Genomic DNA, 20,394 nt, shown 5'->3' with positions numbered 1-20,394 from the left:
ATGAAATTTCAGCAAGTAATTAGCAGTCCATTTAACGTGTATGTCCAGTGCAGGCTAAACCCTCCTGTGCATAAACAAATGTTGCTGGAGCCTGTGCTCCTTCCACAGAGGCACGTTCTTCACGCAGAGAGAACTAGGAGCTGTGCCTTTAACTGTCTCTCCTGTTTGCTGCTTCTCACAGCCCAGGGCCTAGCAGAGTAGCTGGCAGCTCCATGACAGCAGTATGTGAGTCACACTGTTACTTGGGTGCACGCTGAGGTCGCTCTGGTTTAGATGCGGGAGAAGCTAGTGCGGATGCCTGTGGTACATGTTATTCCTAGGATAAGGCTGTTAGCAGTAAATGAACAAAACCTGCACTATAAGCACTTCTTAGTCAATATGGAATAATTGGAATGGGTAATACATGCAAAACTGATGATGCATCTCTGTTTGAATGCCCTGGATATGGGTGCATGAAAGCAAGTAAAAACAGCACACGATGTTAGTAATGGTCAGGTTAGAAAGTATGAAAAAAATCCACACTGAGTAAATGCAGAGAGAGAGTTTTGTACATATGTTTCTACAGGAGATGTCAGTTTGGTCTCAAGGCATAATTCATTACTTAACCAAATCTCTCTACCACAGTTACCTGAACAGCTGTCTTCAGTGGAGAGCATATGATACTGTGTTTTGCTCTGGGTATCTACTCCACGTCAGAGTATTTGCCAAGGCAAAGGAGTTAGAATTGTTTTCAGTGCCTAAAGAGAAAAATGACACCTCATGGTGAAGCTCTCCGAGGGAGTTCCCCTTCAGGAGGCAGTCGTAACTCCACCAGCGTCAATGAGGAGGCACTGAAAGCTGCGTGCCTAGGAGGAACAGCTTGGAGTTTGCCACACTTGCTTGTAGCCCTGTGATCTTGCAGTTGTATTATCCTATTTTCATCTCATTGAAAGGACTTAAATGGCACACCCAGTCTGACTCGCAAGTGGGGAGAACTGGAAGAGAACAGTTTGTGATTTAAAAAAAAAAGAAGTGTCAACTTTTCACAAGTGTACCCCGTAAGGAGACCTGTGGCTTTTGCCATTTCAGTCGCACTGCTCATTCTCTGTGACTTTCACCATTAGGAACATCACACAACAAGAAAACAGTGTTTCTTGTCATGGAAAATAAGTACAAAATTATGCCTCTGACTTTTATCCTAGTATCATAATCAGAAACACATTTAGAGACCTGATTATTTGCATATTTTCCTTCAGAGTTAAATCCATAAAAGGGGGTTTAATACCTTGCTCTACTGTTCTAACTAAATGTTTCCACATTTTTTTCCAGTTAGACTCACTGTTTCACTTCTGGAAAATATTGTGTAATTACTTCCTGATGTTGTTAAAAACCCACAAATTCTCCAGAGATCTGGTTGCTTCTGCTTTGTTCTACTGGATCATGTTTCATTTAATCTTCCATTTTATTAATTGGAAATTTTTTAAGTAGGGGAGATGCATGTTAGTTGGGGTTTTTTAAATATATAAATCAACTCAAGTAATATCTTGTAGTCGTATCTCAAAAGGTTAAATACCCATTTTGAGAACTAGGCACGGCGAAGAAAGTAACAGTTGGCAAGAGAAAATGGGTAATGATGCATGACTCAAACGTAGAACAAAATGTAGAGCTTGAACTACAAACTAGCTCATGTTTCAGTGCTTCGCCATAAAATACAGCCTCTTTTTCCATTCCTCAAAGTACATATATGACACCATGAAAAATCAGCGATACAATCTTCTTATGGGAAAAAATACAGCCCTGTAGTCTGGTTTCCCAGTTGTTCCCACTGAACTTCACAGCAGCTTTTGGTGGTTCCGTTCTCTCCATGGATACCGCCATACAGAAGGCCATAGTCCCATGTATCTGGAAAAAAACCAACAGTTCTGCTTTTGTGGGCACATGACACCTTCTAAAATTTCTCAACTTTACCTTGACAAAGAACGGTGATACAGTGTATTTGGGATTTCTGATGATCGATTTTTTAAGTTTTCCTTCCCTGCAGGAAAAGAAACAAAGGCCGCAGTGCCAGCAGGTTTGCTGCGGTTCCTCTTCCAGTGGAAACATGACCCAAGTCAAACGTAGGATCTCTGTAAAACACTGGGCTTTTATTGGCCTGTGCACTGTTGTGCAGGCTACCCAGCACATTATTTATGACTGTACTCTTCACTGCACTTACTTAAAGTGAAAATTTAAGTTAACGTGAATGAGCATGTATGCCTTTTTCACTTTTATGGAAGCAAAAGTGCTTGTTTGTTAGCTGATATGGAAGCAGAGGGCAGAGGAAAGGCAAGTTCAGCACTGAACAGTATCTTGCAGACAAGAACTAATAGAAAATTATTTTATATCACAGAACAAACATGATCTGAGCTTTTGAAATATTTTTGGTTGCTAACGTTCTGCTTGTAGCTAAGGGTTTACTTGGCTGTAGCTCACAGCAGTTTGCACAAAGTGCTACCTAAATGGCAAAGCAGACAGTAGCTTTGGAACTGGTCATTGGAGATGGTAAGCTTTTCAGGCTAACTAACTAAAGCTCTTCTTAAGACTGAAAAGCATCTTCAGTGTTTTCAAACACAGTGGAGTATGTTGCTGAACATGTAAGAGCAACAACAGACGGATCTGACAAGTAACAGTTCAGAAAGCAGTGAATGTGAACGCACCTGAAAGCAGGAGAATCCTGGTCTGACAGTTTAGTTTGTACTTTCATACAGAACTTAGCACTCTTTCTTACTTATGTCTCCATGTACAATTTTCTGGAAAAAAAAAAAAATCACAAATGAAGTTAATTTCAGTAGTAAATCAATCCAAAGCGAGGAAGTGTTTGTGTGTGAATTATCTATTTCACTTTTGCATTCCTTACTGCTAATTTTTACTCTCAAACCTTTTCAGCCATCATAATTCTCCATCTTCTTATTTCACTCTTTTCTACCTCCCCTATTCATCACTTGGACTAATCTCTCTGGGGAAACCTGCTTGCTGCTTAACCTTTCACCCCCGTGTTAAACAGCTAATTTCTCTTTTCTAGCTACTGATCCAAGCAGCAGGTTAAACTTGTTTTTTGTTTTGAAAGGCAAGGGAGGTGTGTGGCAGGAGGCGGCTCAGGAGGTTTATGATGTGCAAAAAAAAAAATTATCAGTAACAACTGAAGTTACAATTAAACTCTGTTGTAAGACTTCCAGTGTTCGAATGTTAGGAAGTTAAGCTGCCAAAGTCTTGTTAGGGGATATTTTTATATTACCTTTTAACGTCCAAAGCTAGGAGCAGGGCACTTCAGTAAGTGCTCATATTTGGTTTACAACGTGATCTTTTTCAACTGAGGGGGGAAACACCAGCTTGATGTTTAGAACAGTTTAAATACAAATGAATTGTACGTGTTACTTCCAAAGGTCACTGAAAATGCACAAGGTTAAGACACTTGTTACAGCTGAGTATTTTTATCAAGCGATTCATTTCTTGGTTTTTGTTTTTTTCTCTTTTTCGCAGCTTCATAGCAGTGGAGAACATAGAGAAGTACTGTGTTCTCATTTCATCTAAAGCTGTTTATTTCCTCAAGAGCGGTGACTACACAGACCGTGAAGCCATCTTCCTAGAAGTGAAGTACGATGATCTCTACCACTGCCTTGTTTCTAAAGATCACGGGAAAGTATACGTACAGTTGACGAAGAAAGCTGTTAATAAAAGCAGTGGTGTAGCAATGCCAGGCCCCTCGCAACAAAAACCAATGGTAAGGATCTAGCACCTGTTGTTTCTTTCATGCAGAGGTTTCTCTTCTCCTTAATGCACGTACTGATGCTGAAAGTATTCCTACTCATCAGTGTTTGGTTTCCTGTACTGTCTAATAATGAAAACTTTGTTTTGCCGGCAGTGAAAATAGCTGCTGCCAAAAAGGGTTAGGTTAGTAGAACTTGTTCCATGAACTCCTAAAAAAAGCTGAAGGTAAAAATCTGAAATCTAAAATATTCCTGAATGCAGAAGTTACGTTAGGAAATACTTATTCATCTGATAAATAATCTTATACAATACATACATGTAACTAAGCGCTGTGCTATTTACTGTTGTTTTCTCCCTACGTACATAGAATCTTCCAAAGACTGGAAAGATTATTTATGTCATACGTGTAAAAATTAATCAGTATTCTCACCTCTAAACCTAGTGGGTTTTTCGCTTCATTACAGTAGTTGCTCCAGGTCTGTTTTACAGACAAGGTTACAAGCTCACCCCTGACCTAAGTCAGTTTACATTCCAAACAGAAAAGCCAGATGAAAGGTACAAGAGGAAGCAAAGGAAATAACTTCAGATATTGCAAGATGTTTCTGTACCCCCCCAGTATTACCAAAACTCTTGTTACCTGTCTTTCCCTCTCTCGTTTCTTCCATACTACATCCTCAGCACTGAGAACAAGACCTCTATCCAAGCACTTCAAGCACAGCCACCCAAATTCCTTCAGCTGGTGAAATAAAGAAGTGATGATGCCACTTTAACAACGTACACGTTTCTTTCTGCAGGTCAATGTGAAATCTGAAGTTCTTGCAGTAAAGCTATGTCAAGAAATAAACTATGCAAAGAGCCTTTATTATGAACAACAGCTTATGTTAAGACTCAGTGAAAATCAAGAACAATTAGAGCTGGACTCTTGAGACATCTTCCTTACTGCCAGAGTGAATTTCAGGAATCAGTCTGGAGCTGATGGTATTCTGTAATTAAAGAAAATACTATATGGGAAGGAAAATAAATATGATTTTAGTATTTAACTTTATGGAATCATTGTGAGTAAGAAAACAAGTGTGGTGGGCTTTTTTTGTTTTGTTTTTAAAGCATTAGTTGTATAACAAAGATACAGCTCAAATGCATTCAGTTCTGGGAGAAGCCTTGTATTTTGCTAACATGTATATATGTAAAAGTGTTTCATGTAAATAAGAAAGTACAGACCAGAGTGTCAGTAAAAACACAAGTCTGTTTACAGTGTAAAGAAATTAAAAGGAGCTATACTGAGTCTTACTGCAGTACCTGAAACTACCTGTTTGTCCTCTGTCCCTCTCTCTCTGCTTTCCACAGTTCAGGAACGTATGTAAAGAGTGTTTAAAAAAAAAGTTAACTGCAGCTGTTGGAGCACAGAAGTTCTGTAGTTCTTAGCTTTAACACTGTGATTAGGGTGCATTGTTTTCTGGTTTTTTTTTCTTACCACAAGTACAGCTAACGTGTACCTAGTATTGCACTGAAAGGTCATTGTTTTTAACAAAATAACTGTGTTATGTTAAATATTGCAGAGATGACTCACTAGTTGAATTACATTTCCAAAATACCAGAAAACAAAAAGCTGAATCTGTTCTGAATCCAGAACTCAGAAAACCTAGCAAAGTCTGTACCTCTGAAGGCCCCTGCTTCCACGCTGTTTTGAAAATAGTTCAAGCAAGCAGGCTTGGAAACAGAAATCTTCATCTTCAGCTTCTCCCTCCCCTCGGAGGAAGTGTATGTAGTTCCTGGTTTGTATTGAATTCTGCTAGCACTGGAAATGTCAGGGTGGGGACGCATCACTGCTTCATTTGTCTTAAGGACAACATCTTAAAAATTAAAACTTTTTGAAATAATAAAAAAAAAAAATGCTTTTTCAAATGTCGTATTATTACACAAGTATTTGTCTCATTAACTAGCTTTATTCCCAGAAACTAGGAAATCTAACAGAACTTTCTCTAGAAGGGGGTGTGTGTCTGTCTATCTATCTATCTAAGAGGGAATAGCCTGCAGAAGGTTAGAAGTAAAACTATTTCTAACTCTTGTAATGTGAAAGGCAGAGGACTGCTGTGTAAGCACAAACTGTAGTTATCAGAGGATAAGTGTATGGTTTGTCCAAATCCATAAAGGCCCATTATGCAAATGAAACTGATTTAATGCACCACTTTTGTATATTTCTCTAATTTTTAAGTAAAATGTAGAATTCAACAAGTGCATTGGCTCAACAGTGCTTTAACGTGTCAGTCCTATTGGACTCCTGCTAGTAAGACCCTGCTCCTTTCCCCTACAAAACTGCTTTCCTTTAATAATGCAGCACAGTGTAGTTGCTAAAGCTGGGAAGTAGGTAGGTCAGGTGAATAAAAACTAGTTCACAGGAGAATGGCTTGCATTCTTTGTGTTACAGCATCTATATAAGGAACGGGAGCACAAACACCCGAAGAAGAGTATGACAGTACTCAGCACTCAGGGAACTACAAGATATAATGGGTCTAATCTGTGTATTTCCTTTGGAATGTGCTTGTTTTTTCTGGCTGGTGATAACAATTAAACAAATTATTTAAAGCTTCAAGAAATGTACCGACTATCTTAGATGTGTGAGAGTGCCATGGCCTGCAGCTGGCTGAGGCTACTCGAATACGTTCCTTACTTTTCCAGCACTGATGCTGTGCTCCTCTCACCTACAGTCAGTTGACTTCTTTCACTCACATATAAATAAGCAAATTTTTCTCCTACAGGTACATACACAGTGCTGATTACTATGAGTAACATAACAGACTTGCAAGAAGCACACTGCCTCTTCTAACATTCCAGAACAAACTGAATTAGAACTTGGTTGTTTTTTGTTGTTTTTTTTTTTTAAGCTCAAATGATGTTACTTGTTGCTGTGACCCAACTATTTTTGTATCACCTCAGGACATCCTATTGTTATTGGCACTATTAACATTATTACTAAGTGAATAAATACAACTTTCAGATTCCAAGGGCCATACTCAAAAATAGTTTTCAGAGGAGGAGGTGAAGAGTAAGTACAAGTCTTTAGGTTTCACAAAAATTAAACAGAAGCTGTAAGGAGGCAAGACAATGTAATAATTCCACTTACTAAATCACGTGAAGTTCTGAGCTTTATGAAGGCAGTAAGTATGCTTACCATCCTTCAGCCTGGTCTTACTTGAGGAGATAGGACTTGCAGCCATGAAAGTAGATTGTCTTGAAATTTCAGGAGCTGTGGAGAAAAAAATTGCTGATGAGAGAGAGTAATACAGCTCTGTGCTACAGCAATGCCTCGCAGTACATCACTTACTTACCTAAGCTATACAGAGTTAAGAAAATCAAACAAGACACCAAAAGGAATAGTACATTAAGCTAATGTGAGGTGTGAAAAAGGCATCCTAATATTTCTAACGTTTCTCCAGAACTATGTGGTCTACCATCACTAAAATGAAACAGACTTGTGACCAAACTTTTAATGTTTGAGCTGTGTCAAAGACCACAGCTGGCTGGGTCTTTTTTTTTTTTTCCTAGAAGCAATTCTGGACATACAGAATTATGGAGGTCCTTTCTGTAGCTACAGCTGTGGCTGCACAGGTCTGTTTTACTGCCTCCTACCTGACAAAGCAATCAAAACACAGAGAATTACTACTTTGAATCGCTGATGTGCTCATAGCTAGCAGGAGCAGTGACAAAGGCCACTAAAACTTCTTTTTTTCCTGAGGAAGCAGTATTGCTAACAGGAGAAATCTGATAAACAGTCTGGGACTGCAGAAGTATGAACATACAGAAAACAGATGCATACTATGAATGCTAAAAGTGGAGGGGAAAAAAAGAAAAGAAAAAAAAAAGCACCATCACATACCCATAACATGATTTTGTAAGTACGTTCAATTCTTGGAGACAGTCCTCAGCTAGTAGCAGGCTCTAGCACACTGCAGGTGAGGGGAGCAGATCAGCTATCTGTCTCCCTTGCTGCCTCTGGAAGAAGGGAAAGGTGGAAGAACACAAATTGGAAGAAAAAGTTTAATAACCTTTAGGCACTCTATTCCAAGCAGTAGAGTCTGCATGTACTAGGGAAACATCAGGCTGAAAAAGAGTTTTCATGACAGTCACTACTGAACCATAAACAATTCTGTTACCTACGCCAACTTAGCCGTCTTTAAATAAATTACAGGCAACGAAACAGGAAATACAAAATGAGATATGCCTGAAATAAGCTAAACAACTTGCAAGATGTGGACCATATCCTTCCTTCTGCTCTCAAATAGACTTTTCCAATAAATCAGCTAGATGCTAGCTGAACAGCTTAAGTTGTGAATGCTGTTTAATCAAAAAGTGCAGTGCTTATGTTTTTGTAGAGAGAAAGTAAGTGGCTACAAGTTCCACATCTCAAAACAGCAAAGTAATCATAATAATCATGACAAGGTGTTCAACATATGCTATCCCATTTCCCAGAGTGCATGATGTTTTCCACCACTTAGCTATCCTCTCATCAACTGAAGACTTGCTCTCCAGGATCTTGGACCAACTATATATAAATATGTTGGAAAAAAAAAAATCCTTTTCTTTTCACTGTAATAGCTGAGCACTGACCTGATTCATACAGTGCATGAAGCAGCAGATGATGACACCCCTAGGGATAATCTCACTCTGCTTCTCTTCCTTAAAGAACGTTCCTTCATCTGGTACACACAGCTCTGCAAAGCAGGATTCTGGGCATACGCTGCGGGTTCCTGGCAACTGCAAAGAGATAAAAAACAAAAGGAAGGGCATTTTTATTAATGCAACAGTTGCTCCAATGCTACTTACATAACATTTCTCACAAAGAATAACACTGTATATATATTTGTGTGTATATGCATATGTGTGTATATATTTATGTAACACATCTATTTCTTCAATTTACCTTGCAAAGTGATGGCTGTACTCCCCACACTTCTATTCCTAAAAGTGTAGTTGTTATGAACAGGGAACACCGAGTCCTATTTTGTGAGAAACCAGACTAGGTGCAGAGCTTTGCACTCCAATCCCAGCTGGATGGTAACTGCTTTCTCAGTAGGCACAACGATGCTGTTTTACCAAATATGGGGCTAGGATGAAAACAATACCAACTCCCCATGCATGTTACTGGTTCAAATTAATTACAGCCTACTGGTAGTCGGTCCAGTACTCCAGCAGCCTTAAAAAAGGAATGAGGACAGTTCAAATCTATCTGTCTGCCTCACTAGTACCACAGTTACCTAGCAGAGAAAATGTTCCATTAACAGAGGCCCGGTCAGTTTCTCTGAGACTGAGATGTACTCCTTTCCTAAGGTCTTTATCATCAGCTTTTCTGAGTGGGAGAACGTGAGTAAAACAGCACCAGATGTGTACACAAGGCCAGGTCCTCACACTGTGACTGGGTTCGCACATGTCTGGGCTGTAACAGCACAGTTACTCATGAAAGGAGGCCTGCCAAGAAGGGAAAAAAAGAAAGTTACTCATTAACCACTGACAAACAGTGAAAAAAAGATTATTTTTTTTTTTCCTGTTTTCCCTCAGTGGAACTACAGCATATTCAAGTATGGAAATAAAAATAATCTTGGCGCTAAATGCAGTTACATAAGAGGTAAATGCCTACTGCATTGTATCAGTTCTATTCATGGCCTGCTGTGCAGCCACATCGTTGTCTCAGTGCAGTCAGACTCTGCTATCACAAGGGATTGCTGGGGCTTTCTTGGTAACACACACACTACTGCCCAAGCAACATGCCCAGCACAAGCAGTTCTCTCGGTGGATAAGAATAACCTTGCACCTCCGGACTATTCTGGTCTGACTCAAAAGTACTAAAAGGCCATGAGAGAAGTAAACAGCTTTCATGTGCGTTTACACTTTGGTTAAATGGATGGGTCACCCAAAGGACAAGGACTGTGTACGGGAGTTACAGAACAATTGTTTCTGCACACTAAAAATGCCAGCAAAATAAAAACTAATTTTAAAAAAGTCCCCTGGATACTGCAGCGATAGAGAAATTTTAACTGACAGAGAAATTTATCAAACCCACCATCCAGCAACCCTCTGGAAATAGCAACAACACTTGCTTTGACCCTCGAGTGGCTCACTGCTCCTAATGCCTGTTGTTTGCCAGCAGCCTTGAAGCAGTCTGCAGTCAGCAACGCAAACCACCAGGTACAGGGTAATGGTGCAGCAGAAATTTGGCCTGCAGACTTTGATGAGGGCAGAACAAACAACAAACCTCACACCACCTGCAGGAGCAGACTCCCCTACAGATCCACATTTCAGTACGGCCAGGCTCCCGACACAGCAACCCAAATACCAGGGAGAACATCAGTGATTTCTCTACCCCTTCCAATGAGCATCACCGAACCTCACATGGGCTCTGAAAATGTTACCCTATGCAGAGCAACCAGAACAGAAACTGTAGACATTTCACAGAAGCAACACAGCACTCACGGTAAAAACAGCAGAATTTGGCCCAATTTCAGACAGTTAAACTAAAAAAAATTGAGAGCAGTTCAGTACCTTGACTAAGATCCCACAGTGAAGTGCAAGGCCAACATCAGAACGCGGGATCCTGCTGCCTCTTTCTCCTCTTCACCACAACACAGCCTGACTGCAGCTTCACAGCACCTAGAAAAACGGTTACTGCAGCACAGCATGAGAACAGGCAGCAACAAAGGATGGCTGGCTGGCTCCTTCCTGCGATCACACATCACCCTGCAGCCACCTGCAACCTTCCAGGCAGCAGAAGCTTCTAACCAAATTTGTAATACCTATCAAGGTATCATGGTGCTTTTTCTTTTCAGTCATTACCTTTTGCCCTCTCTGCCAAGCACGCACCAGAGTGAAGCTGACCTGCAGAATGTGGATTTATATACCAGAAGCCCAGAAGGCATCACAAGACCTACAGAAATTGCCACAGCATCACCACTGTTGGAATGCACTCAGAAGGGGAAGACAAGCATCCACTGGCAGTGCAGAGGTTATACACCTGTCTGAAATACTCACCATCAAAGACAAGCAGTGCAGCACTGCATGTGTGCCTGAGCCTTCACCCAAAGATTCTGGTATTACTGCAGGATCCGTTTGCTGTGCGTTCCTGCAGAAGGTTGAAATAACCCAGAAAAGCACAAGAACACACTTTCTTACCTCGTACACACCAGCATGGCTTCTGCACCCACCGTTTTCTGCCCATCTTTCAAACGCAAATGCTGAAATCTGAACTATGTGCAAGAGAAGCCATGCTGTAACCCATCAGTGGCCACTATATTCCACAGAACAAGCATCTACATCCCTTCCGGGTTACATTCGGCCACGCTTCTTCCCACTGCTTGCACTGCAGTAAGCAACAGGCTCCCACCACAGGCAGGACACACAGGAGGGTCTCAGCACTGCGCACACAGAGACAAGGAGAGAGGAGGTATTTCTGGAAGCCTGGCTCCTCTTCAGAAGAGAAATGTTTCCCTTGGCTTGTGCAAGTTGCTCAGACTGCGCGCAGGAACAGGCTGAAGAAGCCAGCTTTCCATTCCCCGTTCCATTACTCTTTTTGATTGGCACTTTAATGAGGGCGCTAGGGGTCGACCCCCTGCCAGGGGGCTGGTTCATGCCCCGTTTATCTCACAGTCCATGTAAGACTAAAATAACACGCCAGGCTGAGTTTCACTGCCTTGTGATCCAACAGCCCACCATGATGGATTGAGTGACTGCAGCAAGTTGGCAGCTAAAGTGTGTTGTAACAGTATCTTTCTGTCAGCGCAACACAATGGATTTGCTGATTCCTGGGTTTTCCCAGTGTTCATCGTTACCATCGGCTCAGAATTTTCTGAAGTTCATTTTCCAGAGGGCTGCAAAGTGATAATAAATAACATACCAAAGGTTACACCATGCTTTTTTTCCCCTCCGCTGTCCTACTGCTGATGAAGTAGAGCTGTGGTGCCAGCTTTACTGCAGATGCAACAGCCATAAATTCCCATCACTAACTTTTCCAGAAAGGGCAGCTCTGTCGCTCTTTTTGTGTGAGCTCATCCTGCTAGGCCAACGCACAGCTCACACGGCATTTCAGCTACAAACACAATGCTGAATCCAATGCAACACAGGAGGAGGCTGCCACGTAAAGCAGCTTTCCCCCAGAAGAGCCATAGGCTTGTTTTGGGGCTGGGTTCACAGCATGCAGAAACATGAACATCAGCATGTTCGTGCTGGGCATCCAGAAATGATCCACATTTACCCCTTTCCACCTCTGAGACTCAAGATCCATCTAACTCTGAGCAAAATCAAGCATGCCCCTGTCAACAAAAAGAATGACTAAGAAGGGGAATGCACAAGGTAAGAGAAATGCCAAAACACACGTGGAAGGGACTTGAAAGGGAGGATCAAGGACGAAAATGCAGGGATATGAAGAAAGCGGGTGATGGGGATAAAGGGCCAAACTGAGGAGCTGCATGAAGAGCAATATATGGCTGCTCCTAACAACACTTGGCTTTTTGCACTGATGATCTGAATCACTGCACAGCACAGATTTCAATTCACGCTGCTGGAGAAACAAGCTTCATGAGTTACACATCCCCATTTGTGAAACAGAAGAAACATTCTTACCTACAGACTGCAACAGCAGCAGCATGACAAGGTCACTACTGGTGCAAGTCTTGGCTAGCACAGAGCATGTAATTACCCTAGTACCTTGCAAAGCTTCTCAGGAGAATCTAGTTCATAGTTCTGTGCACCCCAGCACCACAGCCTGCAGACACATTACTCATCTAGCTTTGAACGAGCTACCTCAGAGGCTGCCAACAATACCGACGCGGCAGTGAAACAGAAGATGTGCTGTGAAAGCAGTTTGAAGCTTTACCGAGGCCAGCGCTCGTCAATCCACCTATACCTTGCCAGTTCAGCTCAGCCTGTATCTGCCCACACAAGCTGCTGCAGCCAAGCCCTAAGTGCTCCTCAGGGGAGGGCGAGATACTTACACCTTAGCACAGTAACACTGAGGAGGGCATACTGAGCATACAGCCAGAAAGCCTGGGAATTATTAGGAAAAACGAGTGGGTGGGGGAGCTCAAGGGACCAGTGGGAGGATGCGGGAAATCAGTAACACTGATTTGAATAACTGGTAACAATTATTAGATCTTTTTCGGTATGAATCATCTCTCAGAGACTCACCATTTGAATGATGTCACTCAAGGGGCAGTAAAAATACAGTAGAAGGAACAAGCCTGCCTTGAAACAAGGGCTTCAAGCCGTAAGGTGAATGAACAAATTGGTCTGGGAAGTGTCGCAAACGTGTCTAGAAGGGAGGAACTTTTGTGGAGAACACATGCTCCAAGTGGCAGGTTCAACAAGCAGATCTGTCTTCAGGAAAATTATGGCGTTACTTAAAGCTCTGCCGAATCTCTTCAAACTGATGGAAAAAGAGCAGTCTTCCTTATCTGGTGACCGCTGAACTTGTCCTTGCCCCATTCCCTCCCTAGTGGTGACATCTGCATTTGAAAAACAACAGGCTTTAAAATTAGTCAGCCAGAGCTATCCCAAGGGAACAAAACAAAACCAGAACAACAAACCAAGGGCCCCAAACAAGCAAACAAAAACATGAGTTTAAACAGAATCCATTCTCCGGGTTCACCAAATGCACAGAATTGCTTCTGTCATTGCAGGGGAAGGGGCAGCAGAGAGCAGTGCTGCCTTAAGCAGATTTCGACTGCTACTTTTACTTTTTTTAACAACTGCATGAGGAAAAAACCTGCTAAGTAACTAGCGGCATCAGCAACAGGCTGATGCAATAGGCAAGCTCAGAAACTGCACTGCAGCCACACTGCAATTCATTCTCTCTTTCTCCACCCCTTCTTCTAACGCACCCCTACTCTTCTCAATCTACAGAAGAGACCTACGGCCCCCTTCTGTCAACAGAAACACCAAGCTTCCGCACCCATTCTACATTTATTTCTCACCTATCAGGCAAAACACTGAAACTTTAAGAGAACAAAATGACATCCCTGCTCCCAGGCAGGCGAGGAGTTAGTGAGCTCTAAGTGGTAACAGTGGGCTCCATCACTGCATTGCCACTCCTGCCCCCCAGCTGCATGAACCCCCCCTGCTCTGGGACCCCCAGGGCATGCCACCAGCTCCCCACCATCCTACAGCAGCACTGGGGTGGCCTGAATGCACATCTGGACAGTTTGGTAATGTCAGTCTGAACTCCTGTCCTTCCTCAACACCCAGGAATTTGGGATACCAAGGGAGACGCTGTCAGTACTACTTTGCAGCCAATCACCTAATGTAAACCTGCCAGGGGCTGTACGTGAACTCAAACGCACATGCAGCGCGAGAAAAACTTGACCTCCTTCCCAGATCCAAAATGGGGGAGGGAAGCCATCCCCTGCCCTGAGCAGAGCAGCAGGCAGAGCTGAAAATACTCATGGCTCTAGGAAGGCTCGCAGCTCCCTGAAGTCAGAGCTTATCTCTAGGTTTATACAATGTTCCTTCCATTTTAGACAGAGCTCCCGGCGTTCACCATCTGAAAGTTCACTACCGATAACAGGCTCTTCAAAGCCTCTGCAAAGACCTCTGTTCTACGGAATTTAGGCACACATAGAAAAATACAGGGCTGAGCTCCCGGAAATACTGTGCAATAAGCACTGCAGTGGGTTTCAGGCCTTCCTCACCTACAGTGAGTGAAAGGAAGACCAGAGAACAGGAGTTCCGATTTCAGAACACTGACTTGAAGCTAGAGAACTACGTTTTAGGGTTTAAGGACTCTACCAGATATTACTTTCCAACAAAGCTGCCACTCCGCTGACTTTAATTTGCTTGGAGAGTTCCTGGGAGAAGAAGCAGTGGGGATTTCAGAAAAGGTCTACAGAATAAATTCTGTTCTGGATTCTGTGCCCCTGGAAGAAAGTCCACGTTTTACATAGAGGTGATGTGAGTAAGAGCCATACTATGCCATGTGTATTAGTAACTGAGAACAAAATTAAGCTTAATGGTTTGCATAATGCTATGTTTTTACAACATCTGTCAGCAATCATTTGTATTTACTTGCACTGCAAAAGCAGAAGAAAAGTCAGAGAAATATAAACATCAGAATTCACTGAATTCCCACCAGCCTTGCATCTTCCCACAAAGAATCTCTAACCATTCCTGTTCAGGCACTATTTGTTCCTTGCCCTCTTCAGCATGGAATTTCTTCCCCATTCTCTATGACCAGAAATTATTGGTACTTGTTCTACACCAGAACAAATACTAAGTGACCCCATGGCAATTAGTGGCATTAACTTCAGTGCTCTTAAGTCAGCAATCAGATCTTTTTTGGACTCAAAACAACAAATGAAACTTTCAGTTCCTGCTCTCTCCTTGGCCATGCCTCGCACCACAGCAAAAAAGGAGGCAGGGAAAGCCAGGGTTGTGCTCTACTTGAGTTGTACTCCACCTGTGCAATGCAGGGTGAGCAACAGGTTAGCTGGGTGAAAAGTTCACTGCAAGCTGAGCTGTCTGTTTCTCTTGCTTAATTTATCCGATATTTGGCTAACCTTGCTCTGAACCCAGCCCCCAAGACCCCCTTCCTCTCATCCCTCCCCAGCGGGCTCATGTCAGCCAAAGACACCGCCCCTTCTCCCTTCTCCCTGACCCTGCTGAGTGGAGCGGGGGCTGGGACACAGGGCCAAGCACAGAGCCAGAGTCCACGCACTGGAGAGAGAGCAATTATTTATGCTCGAAACTTCAACAGGCCTCATGCTCAGGAGCAAAAATATAACTCCTACAGTCAGCAAGATTTGCCTGGTATTGTATCCAAGTTTATCAGTTTTCCCAAGGCTGGATGGCACCCAGCCTGCACCCCCTGCCCCTGTGCCCCGCCACTTCCAGAGATGCAGCGCTCCCCTGTGACCTTCACGCAGCCCACAAGCTGCTCACACAGCACGCCGTACAAAAGGCTTTGTCCATCCCTGCAGGCTGACCAGTGACGGTGCCCACAGCTCCCTCAACCCCCCCCGTGCCCAGAAGCGTGCAGACTGCCCTCAAGGTTCCTGTCCCAGCAAACACATTCTGCATCACCTCTGGACCACGCACGTCAGAGCTCCCAGTCAGGTGACGCAGGCCACTGGAAAAACTGCCCAAGAACGCAGCTTTCTGACAGGTCTTCATTATTTTCCTGCTGTGCTCAGGACTGCTCCCAGCACTCTACAGAGCAACACAACGTGTGTTTGATGGCTTTCTCAATGACCGGATACATCATCAGAAAACTGCACGCACACCAAACCTGCCACGTTTCCGCTGCTCTGCTCAGCAGCTGGTACTCTTTCGTGTTTCATCTAGGAGTGTAAGAATCAACATGTTTTTATATTCACCTGCTGGCACTCTGGGCCTCTATGAGATGGTGAGCGAGGATGTGGCTAGACTGCTAACAACAAATGTTTCCTGTAAACCTTAATTTCACTATACTCCTTACCCTGACAAAGGACTTTATAGCTGTCCCACACCCAGGCTGCTCCAGCTCCTGCAGAAACTCTCACAAGCAGCACGCTGTTGTTAATGGGCTGTATCATCACTGCCCCAACACGCTGCTGCAATGCCACTGGACACGCAGAGAACAAAGCTGCAGTCCCACTGACGGGGCGAAGAGGAACAGCCTGACAGCTTTACAGTAAGTGGAAATTCCTTGTGGTCTAAGAATAATATTAACTGACTTCTCAGGATCACCAAATGACCTCGCCTTGACACATAGCTTAATTTGTCTGGAAGCGATGCAGATCAGAGCAGTTCTGATGTGGTCACTAATTTAGTGACACCATCCATTTCAAACTTCACCACTCCCACACTAAGGTAGCACGGGATCAGTCTGCAACAAAAGAGTCCTTGTTATCGAAGGAATCCCAGGCCCTTATCAAAGAACATGATCCAGCATCCCCCACCTAACCCCTGCATATTTTCAGGGCATGAAAATTGCTATGAAGAGCCAAGTAAAGTTGTCAGGAAGACATCAAACTTCAAACGACCGCATTAGAAAAAAAACAGAGGTTACACACCAAAATCTCAGCTCGCATTGCATAACTCACCAGTATCTGTGTTTCCCAGCAGCAGAATGAGTGCAGATACTCGCCACTGCATCAGGATCAACTAACCATTAAAATGGCAGACAATTATTGTAACTGTCTGCATCAGCAGTTCGTACTGCAAACTTTCAAAGTTAGAGATTTTAACATCTTTCCAAAACTATTCACAGGTAAAACAGAACAGGAATGACGTGGCAGGTGTCGATGACAACATGTAAAATCAATTGCAGAATTCAGGTGTCCCATATCCGAGCCCTGTGCTCCTTCCATTCACCATACAGAAGAGCAAAACTGCTTTGAGAGAAACCACACGAGAACGGGGAAATTAAGGGTAAGCTGAACTGAAAGGCAGCTCAACTTGTGCTTTAAGAATCATCCCATTAAAGAAAAAAAAAAGTTGATGTGACAATTTTAATCGTTTTGGCTTATCCCCAAAAGTGCAGAGTTTGTCAGCATTAGGAGAGAGCTTGTGAAAGCGCAGCCATCAGAAAGAGGAACAGCTTTCACTTCAGAATGACAACATAAGGAGGACAATTGGTTGAGCTTTAAAGGGAACAAAAGTCTTCTTTTCAATGTATCCAACTTAAAAGGATACTGTCATTTGTGGAAAGAAAAAAAAACCTGGCCCTGACCCTCCACACCCCACAACAGGAAAACCTAAGACAGAAACAACTGGAAACTCAGCATTTTGGTCTCTCTGGCAGATTCTTTGATTCTTCCAGACCGCACAAATCGAAGACAAATCTCTTTCCCCTGAAATGGCAGGCCTTTAAAAACATGTTCCAGTTAGGGTTCGATAAATTTCCACTTATTGCTTCTGCCATGAATGCCTGTCTGGATTCACTCAGACAGCAGTCCCTTATACCTAAGGGGCAGGCTAACAGACGAGGGCTGTAGATGTTATGCTTAAAGCCAAACGAAATAAAACTAACTCTCTGGACAACCAACTTCCACCAGAACAGCCTTCAACAGAAGACACCTCTCCAGGTGGGAAAGAAGGAACCTGAAACACAGCATGATGGGAGACAAATTTGTCATGTCAAAGTCAGCTGTAGCTGAGGACAGGTGTGGAGAGATAAAACGCTATCAAGTACGCAGGTCACTCCAAAAGTAATGCCTCCTAATTATTTCCACAGGAACGACAACAGAGAGCACAAGAACACTATTTGATAGAGCAAGCTCTCAGCTACAAAACGCTATTTTTCAGCATAGTCACCACCACAAGATCAGCATTTTCACCAGCGATGAACACGAGCCTGCATGCCACGCTCATACAGATCTGCTCCAGCAGAGGTGACTGTCACCACTGCCAAAACACACCACCCCTTCCACCTCCCTGTGCTCACATCCACTTTTGTCTCTCTAAACATTCAGCACTGATGAACGTCAACTGGTGCAACTTTCTCCCGCAGGGAAGAATTCAATCACACACCTTTGCCTGAGTTCAAAAAAGACAGGGATCTTGTAGAGCATCCTGCAGTGGGCCACGAAGATGACCAGGCGCCTGGAGTATCTCCTGTATGAGGAAAGGCTGAGAGACCCAGGGCTGCTTAGCCTGGAGAAAACTGGACCTGATGACCCCAAGAGGTCCCTTCCAATCCCTACGATTCTCTGATTCATAGGCACTTCTATGGCAGACACCATTTTGTCAGACTGCCCCTCTGCTGCCATCTGTTGCACAGCAATAAAATGTAAGGGAATACTGCCAAAAATGTGCAACCTCTACTGCCACACCACCAACACTCACCTTTGACGTTGTGGGCCAACGTAATAAAACAGAATCATGGAATCACTGAATAATTAAGTGCCGAAAAGACCTCCAAGATCATCTAGTTCAAATGCCCGCCTACCACCAATTCTGCCCATTAACCATGTCCCTCAGTGCCACATCTCCGCATTCCTTGAACATCTGCAGAAATGGTGCCTCTACCACCTCCCTGAGCAGCCTGTGCTCGATCACTCTCTCAGAGAATAATATCCCAATATCCAATCTGAAACACAGGATGCTCATCCTGGAGGCATGTAATGAGCAAAGTCCCTCAAAACTCAGTGCTGGCACAGCCCCACTGTCTCTCAGGGTGCTCAGTGCTGGTGAATGTGCAAGTGGGCTCAAAGCTGACAAAGAGCAGGCTCACAGCTCGACAGCACAGACCCTTCCAGACCACAGGCCTTCCAGCTGGCAGTCCATCACCAAACCTCACTGCTTGCCTCCATTTCCCTCAGTCACTCAACCTCGAATGGCTGCCAGGCCACATGATGACCACAGAACAAACACACCTTTGCAGATTTTGCCTGTTGCCCCTTGTCCTGTCGCTACACATCACCACAAAGAGCCTAGCCCCATCCATGCGACTCACACACTTCAGATATTTACAAGCAGCAATGAGATCCCTCTTCAGTCTCCTCTGGGCTAAGCAGCCCCACGTCTCCCAGCCTTTCCTCACACATTAGATACTCCAGGCCCCAATCATCTTTGTTATCGTGTAGTTTTGGGGCTGTTTGGGGAGCATTACGAGCCGCTTTTTTTCCAACCTCCCCCCACTGCCTCCACTTCCCACCCGCGACGCCGCCGCTCTGGAACGTTCTGTGGCACCGCCCCGCTCTTCTCCCTCCAACGACCGCGCTGCGCCGACCAGAGCGCCCCCTGCCGGTCGGAGGCCGCGCTGCACCCATGGCTGTACGGCGCGCACTGAGCTGTGCATCATGGCGGCCGTTCCGTCAGCGCAGCGCGGGAGCTGATCCCCGGGCCGCGCCGTCCCGCAGGCTGCTGTGCTACCAACCGAGCAACCCAAAATATTAAAAATCAAATCAAATCGTTCACATGTGGAACCCATTAGGAACACTGAGAAAGAATTCGCGTTCATTGTTTCGCTTGAAATATAAAGGTTATAAAACTTAATGGCCGCGTGACAGGCGAACTATATGAAACACTCGGAGATTTACGGAGAGGCCGCTGTGCTCTTTGGGCATGTGGGCTGAGAACTGCTCCGCAATGGGCCAGGCAACCTGTGGTTGGAGCGCTGGGGTTTTCTGGCAGGTTTTGGGGTGGTTTTTTTTGACCTTGTGGAGAGTGGTATTCAGTTACCACAGCAGCTCCGAAGTAAAACAGCAACGCTGCTTGTCTCTTCTTTCAAGTATTTATTTCTTTTTATCCTGTTAACGTCAAATAATGAAAGGGACTGTGAGGATTTTGAAGGGGGTTGTGAAAAGAATGAAAGCGGGAGAAAGGAAAAAAAAATACCAACATAATGGCTTAATTTCCCACAGCATGTGCAGCGCAAATGAAGAGTAAACACATACCACAGAAAAATGCAAACAAAGGCTGCGTTTGCTAAAAGCTCCTGGAAAACATGGGGAGTGCCCCAAGCAGTCACTTGTGCCATGAAACCCTCTCAGCCCTGAGGTGCAAGCCCAGCAAGCCCCAGCTTTGTAGAATCCTAGAATCATGGGATTGTTGGAGTTGGAAGGGACCCTTAAGGCCACCTGGTCCAACCCCCTGCAATGAGCAGGGACACCCACAGCTCCATCAGTGCTCAGAGCCCCTCCAGCCTGACCTTGGCTGTCTGCACCACCTCTCTGGGCAGCCTGTGCCAGTGCCTTACTGCCCTCACTG

At 44.1% G+C, this 20,394-nt stretch overlaps 1 protein-coding gene and 1 long non-coding RNA gene across 16 annotated transcripts in view; one reads left to right on the top strand and one right to left on the bottom strand.

Annotated features, from left to right (window-relative positions):
* Window positions 1-5,959, top strand: part of VPS13D (vacuolar protein sorting 13 homolog D) — an 87,587-nt gene extending 81,628 nt beyond the window's left edge. Inside the window, exons 68-69 of one of the 2 annotated variants that reach the window (XM_021374706.1) lie at window positions 3,499-3,739; window positions 4,521-5,959. In XM_021374706.1, the coding sequence (XP_021230381.1) occupies window positions 3,499-3,739; window positions 4,521-4,652 (373 nt within the window). In that variant the 3' untranslated portion in view covers window positions 4,653-5,959. The remainder of the gene's footprint in view (window positions 1-3,498; window positions 3,740-4,520) is intronic. The other variant, XM_021374707.1, reaches the window with a different exon arrangement.
* On the bottom strand, window positions 367-20,295 carry LOC110387014. 14 transcript variants are annotated; one of them, XR_002432372.1, is made up of 11 exons: window positions 19,156-20,295; window positions 18,214-18,297; window positions 16,785-17,072; window positions 10,261-10,837; window positions 8,979-9,189; window positions 8,332-8,478; window positions 7,601-7,716; window positions 6,896-6,970; window positions 4,364-4,462; window positions 2,676-2,768; window positions 367-1,881 (listed from the first exon to the last, which is right to left on the bottom strand). It is a non-coding gene; the product is annotated as an uncharacterized LOC110387014 (long non-coding RNA). The 14 variants fall into 14 exon arrangements; XR_002432369.1 differs by having other exon boundaries at window positions 18,214-20,295; XR_002432375.1 differs by having other exon boundaries at window positions 10,261-10,368; window positions 18,214-20,293.

Source organism: Numida meleagris, chromosome 20 (assembly GCF_002078875.1).
Source record: "Numida meleagris isolate 19003 breed g44 Domestic line chromosome 20, NumMel1.0, whole genome shotgun sequence".
In the NCBI taxonomy this organism is placed as follows: Eukaryota; Metazoa; Chordata; class Aves; order Galliformes; family Numididae; genus Numida; species Numida meleagris.
This window is presented reverse-complemented; position numbering and strand designations above follow the sequence as displayed.